Genomic DNA, 6,000 nt, shown 5'->3' on the forward strand with positions numbered 1-6,000 from the left:
GCTTTGCTCTGTGTGGACAAATGCCATTTGGATGTCTGTTTGATGTGGTGAAATGGCCCTTGGTTCTCAAAAGCTCTCTAAGGAGAACGCAGGCCATGCCAGGTTCTACCTGCTGTTTTTGAGTCTAGTCCTGGGAAGAGAACAAATTGACTCTCTGAAAACCAGTCCAGCTGTGTGTGGAAAAACACACCATGAATAGGCTGCTTAGGCATGAATTTTTTGACCAAGAAGTATACATCCTTGTTAGAGAAACCAAGTCTTGTCACTGTTGACATTCTTTACATCTCAGACCAATTTGAAAATACATGGAATAAGTCATTTACTAGTACCAGTGATTTAAAACATTATGCTGTGCAAGTGAAAAGAGTTAGAGAGCTTTGCCTATTCCTCAGCAAGCTCACCTTTTCCTGTGTGATTTGTTTATTACAAACTCTCATTTTTTTAAAAGCACCTAATCATAAAATATAAGGAGAACTGAGTCAAATTTATAAAAAGACAAGCCATTTCCCAATTGACAAATGATCAAAGGATATGCAGAGGCAATTTACAGATGAGGAAATCAAAACAATCCATAGTCATATGAAAAATTGCTCTAAATCATTACTGATTAGTAAAATGCAAATTAAAGCATCTCTAAAGTACCACCTCACACCTCTCAGGCTGACCAATATGACCAGAAAGGGCAATGATCATTGTTGGAAGAGATGTGGGAAATCTGGGACAGTAATACATTGTTGGTAGAGCTGTGAACTCATCCAACCTCTCTGGAGAGCAATTTGGAATTATGCCTAAAGGGTGATAAAAATGCAAACCCTTTGATCCAGCAATACCACTACTGGGTCTATACCCTGAAGAGATCATGAAAAAGGGTAAAAACATCACTTGTACAAAAACACTCATAGCAGCCCTGTTTGTGGTAGCAAAAAATTGAAAAATGGAGTGAATGCTCATCAATTGGGGAATGGTTGAACAAACTGTGGTATATGTATGTGATGGAACACCATTGTTCTATTAGAAATCAGGAGGGTTAGGAACTCAGAGAAGCCTGGAAAGACTTGCATGAACTGATGCTGAGCAAGATGAGCAGAACCAGAACTCTGTGCACCCTAACAGCAACATGGGTTGATAATCATTTTTTTTTAAAGAAAGAAAAATATGGAATGCTTCATGAATTTCTCTGTATCATTCCAATTTTAGTATATGTGCTGCTGAAGTGAGCACAATAATCAGTCTTAATGAACTTGCTCATTTCATCATTGCAACAGTCAGGGACAATTTTAGGGGATCTATGATGGAGAATACCATCTTATCCAAAGAAAGAATTGTGGAGTTTAAACAAAGACCAAAGACTATTACCTTTAATTTAATTTTTTTTAAAAGTATCTTATTATGTAATTTTGCTATCTCTTATATATTTTTTTCCTTAAGGATATGATTTTTCAACACATTCAATTTTGATCAATGTATAGCATGGAAGCAATGTAAAGACTATCAGACTACCTTCTGTGGGGGATGGGGAGAGGGAAATGAGATTGGGGGGAAAATTGTAAAATTCAAAAAGCAATTTAAAAAAAGCACCTAATCAAACTCTATATGTCTTCAACTTCCTTTCTACTATTTATTAATGGACATGTATGTTCTAATATTCCATGTTCCAAGTTTCCTTTTTTTTCTGTGTTTTTAAGGTTTCTTCTAGTTTTGACATTCTATGTTCTAAAACATGGTATCAAACTCAAATAGAAATTAATTCTGAGGGGGCGGCTAGGTGGCACAGTGGATAGAGCACTGGCCCTGGAGTCAGGAGTACCTGAGTTCAAATCCAGTCTCAGACACTTAATAATTACCTAGCTGTGTGGCCTTGGGCAAGCCACTTAACCCCCATTGCCTTGCAAAAACTAACAAAAAAAATTTAATTCTGCAAATACTGATTTAGAAAAACACAACTTAGCATTATCTACATTGTATTTTTATTTATTTTGTTAAACATTCCTCAATGACGTTTTAATCTGATTCCCCTTTGGGCCAGCCTGCTGCCAAGTTTAATACCTCCATTTTAAATCTCCTTCCAGACTGAATGTTCTCTTTTCTAAGGGCTCTGCCAGTACCAGTCTTCCATGATCATCTGATATATATAACCTTTCTAAAGTAGTTGGGATTTTTTTCCTTTTAGTGGTTCTGTTCATCAGAGTCAAAGTGATTTCACTTTTGTGTCTGGAAATCTGCTCGGTAAATTATTCTCTACACAAACCCGAGGGAAGCTGGACCCATACAAGGGTCAGGAGATCATGGTACAGGCTATGCTGGCATTCCTACAGAAACACCTTGGTAAGAGAGTGGAGAAGGGGCTGCAGGAGGGCTAGGGAGGAGCTTTCTGGAAGAGGGCCACTGAAGGGAAGAGGCAAGGCCTTGCCTATCCCTGCAGATGCTGATTAATGTCAAAAGGACTGGAAGTTCAGAGGTTCGGGGAAAAAAGAAACTGCTTAGGAGTAGAGCTGAATGTTAGGTTGCCTAGGTTCAAGTCCCAGCCCTGCATCCAACATGCTGTGTGACACTGGGCATGCCACTTAACTACCGGCATCTCTTCCAGTGTCTCACCATGGTGTGGAGGTCAGCCTGGCTTCCCCAAGGCTGTCTAACAGACCTGCATCAAAAGTAGAAGCTTCATCACGTACCACCATGTTCGAAAGGTCTACATGATGAGCATTCCCTTCCCTCCTGATTCTTTGCTATTACAAAGTTACTGCCATAAATGATTTTGTATATATGGGACCTTTCTCTCTGGCTTTGTTCTCATTGGGTTATATTCCCAGTAGCAGTAGCATTAACTGGGCAGAGGGTTTATGTGTTTTGAATTGAAATTATGATTCTATGAAAGAAAAAGTAGTGAGAGTATTTTGGGTGATTCAGTGAACAAGATGAGCATCATTGGTCCTTATCTTTGGAGAGGGTGGCTCAGGAGATGTGTCCCCTAGCTGCTGGGGCAGGGATCTTATCTTTGATGCTCTTCCTCCCCAGGATTGCTGAGGATGACACTTGAACTGAAACTTAAAGTAGGATTCGACAGGTGGAGATGGGGACAGGTCCAAGAGGGGGTGGAGAGGACATTTCATGTAGAGTGAAGGTTTGGGTGCATTTACACAGCTCGGTTAAGCTCCAGTGTTGAGTATAAGATAAGACTGATGAGCTGGGGAAGAGACATTTGTGGGGGTGGCCTTGCCAGTGGTGAGCATCCCTCCTTCCCTTGAGCCCATACAATGATCCCCAGCATGGTGCAGACCTTTTACTTATTCCCTCTCACCCCACAGAGCTGAAGGAAGATTACGACCAGTGGGACAGCCTCATCGAAGGTGTTGGACCATCTGTGGCCCCTGGGGCCCCAAACCATCTGAGCAGTCTCTAAAAGACATTGGCCATCTGGTCCACAGTGATTTGAGCCAGATTTCTCTTTTGGATTGGGTGGGGTTGACCCAAATTGCCAAATTCACGGGGCCTCCACGGTCTCTTGTTAGAACACTGCCAGCAGGGCAATTTTCAATAAGAGTAAGTTATCATGCTGCTGATTGAAGGGACTGGGCACTTTGATCTTTTACTTTTGCTCATTTGAAACTCATACTTAGAAAATGGAGATCCCTCTGAGCCAGGCAGGAACCTGTTACCTTGGGGACGCATGAGTGGGATGGGACTTAGAGCTTTATCTCTTGTCATCTCCACCACTCACCTGCTAAATTGACTTCTGTAATAAAAGATGTGATTTCAGGTCAGGGCAGAACTCTCACTGATTGGTAGCTCACCTCTGGAGAGGTTGTCTATCTGACCTTCCCTATGCAAGAATTGCTTCTACAACATTCCTGATATATGGCTCTCTAGCCTCTGCTTGAATGCTTCCAAAGAAGGAGAGTTCTCTGCTTCCTAAAGCAGACTGTTCCATTTTTAGATAACTCTCATGTTCAGGAAGCTTTTCCTTATGTTAAATTGAAATGTTCCTTTTGGAATTTACTTCCATCTATGCTGATTTTCTCCTCTAGAGAGAACTTCATGGGGAGGACAGTCACTGCACCTAAATCTGGCACTGCTTCATATTTTGGAGAACAAAGGCAACATTGCAGGTGTGCATTTAGGAGCTTTCAATGATCATTGTGTCATTCCCTTTGTCATTGAGAAGAGCTCTGATGAACTCTGTCCCATTTTTAATGCCTGGAGGGAAGGACACTGATCACTTCTCCAGGTGGCTACTTCCCCAGAGACTTGTGGCCCATCTCCTTAACCCCTTGGATCTCACTTACTAGCCATGTAACACTGGCAAGCCCCTTCATGACTCTCCACTTCACCTTCTCATGTGTGAAGCAAGGGTATTGAAGTTGATGACCTCTAAGATCCCTTTCAGTTCTAAATCCAGGATCTATGAGCCCTTATTCTTCCCCAAAGATGTTTGATGAGATCAGAGCACTTTAATTTCTGAACTGTGAGCTCCTTGACAAGCATCAACAGGATAGATATGCTTAATCTGCACAATGGTTAGCACAGGAGTTGCTTAACAAATGAACCCCTGGAAACATTGTTCCTGGGGGGACGGAGAAAGGAACTGAAGTCTGGGGGTATCTGGTGTTTCATTCTCTCTAGGGTTTCTCCAGTCAATAACAACCTCAGCTGGAAATCAACAGGAGGAGGGTGAGCCCAGGACAAGAACAATAATAGTCTTATTAAGCATCCCCTTGTACCAGCCACTGTTAACAGAGGCCAATTGGTTCACTTGGCTCCCTGGAAGAGTCTAGGGAGCAACCTGCATTAACATTAGATTCAGGGGGTCTGGGCCTTGTTGGAATGGATTACAAGTGACACTGAGACACCATCTTGTCCAAAAATACCTTTGATCTCTGTTTTAAGACTGTGAAATAACTTGTAAACGCAATGATCTATACCATGCTTTGGTGTTTGTTGATGGGAAATCATACGAAGATGAATACTCATGTATTTGCCTAATGATATATATTGTAATATTCTCTTTCAAATCTGCATTAAATCAAGATGGGAAACCATCTGGACCTGGTTTTACCTTCTGTCTTCCTTTCTTCTCTTCCATCCTCCAGGAAAAGAGGCAGCATCATCCCTACCCCACCCCCACCCTCCACGGACCTAATTTGAAGCTATTTTTGCTTCATCAATCTGGGCCCTGGACCCAACTAAAAGGGAGTGGGGGGTAGGGCAAGGACTCTGAAGCCAAGGCAGAATCTGACCTCCCAGCTTCTCCAACAGGAGTTTATTCCAAAGGCATAGTAGAAAAGAGTTGGTGGTCTAAACATTACAGACCTCCCTCTACAGGTCCCTTGATTTTAGGGATGCTGTGGCAGAAAGAGCATGGCTTCTCCAGGGTTGTGGGGAGTGAGAGCCAAGGCCCCAGTGGGGCCTTCAGCTTTGTTGAAGAGACTTCCATTGATCCAATGTGAGATAGCCTTTTCAAATTGAGGCCACCTCAAAAACCAAACCCCGAGACATAGGAGAAACAGATGTTCAAGAATCAAGTTTTACAAGGACTTTAGGAAGCCTTTTGATAAAGATATTGTGTATGAAACCTGACCCTTGAAATGGCCAGGCATAGTGAAAGCCATATGCTTGGACTGGAACTCTCTTTGAGAGGACAGAGGCTCCTGGATCAGGAGGTACCTCATGGGAGTGGGAAGAATCTAATCTATGTGACCCTCTCCAACTCCTGTGAGAGGTAACATGGTGTGGTAGAAGAAATCAGAAGATTTGGGTTCAAATCCCAGCTCTGCTACTTATAAGCTGTATAATTCTTACAAGCTACTTGTTTTGTCTTGCCTCAGTTTTCCTGTCTGTGAAATGGAAATAAGAACATTCGACTTTCTACTTCATTGTTTTTAAGGTGCCTTGTAAGTATTCTATAGAAATGTGAATTTTAATTAAAAATGGTACAGAGCAATTATTTAAAAGGTATGAGATGGAGCAGGACAACTGGAAATCCAATTCACCACATCCTTTCAT

At 42.0% G+C, this 6,000-nt stretch overlaps 1 protein-coding gene across 5 annotated transcripts in view; it reads left to right on the plus strand.

The window, feature by feature from the left end:
• PAFAH2 (platelet activating factor acetylhydrolase 2) overlaps nucleotides 1-5,052 on the plus strand; it is a 34,597-nt gene extending 29,545 nt beyond the window's left edge. For 3 of the 5 annotated variants that reach the window (XM_074218053.1, XM_074218055.1, XM_074218051.1), the window contains exons 10-11: nucleotides 2,171-2,325; nucleotides 4,026-5,052. In XM_074218053.1, coding sequence (XP_074074154.1) covers nucleotides 2,171-2,325; nucleotides 4,026-4,213 — 343 coding nt within the window. In that variant the 3' untranslated portion in view covers nucleotides 4,214-5,052. Of the gene's footprint in view, nucleotides 1-2,170; nucleotides 2,326-3,305; nucleotides 3,757-4,025 lie in introns of those variants that run through there. The other 2 variants (XM_074218054.1, XM_074218052.1) reach the window with 2 other exon arrangements.
• The last annotated feature ends 948 nt before the right edge of the window (nucleotides 5,053-6,000 follow it).

This window comes from Macrotis lagotis, chromosome 1 (genome assembly GCF_037893015.1).
Source record: "Macrotis lagotis isolate mMagLag1 chromosome 1, bilby.v1.9.chrom.fasta, whole genome shotgun sequence".
Lineage (NCBI taxonomy): Eukaryota > Metazoa > Chordata > Mammalia > Peramelemorphia > Peramelidae > Macrotis > Macrotis lagotis.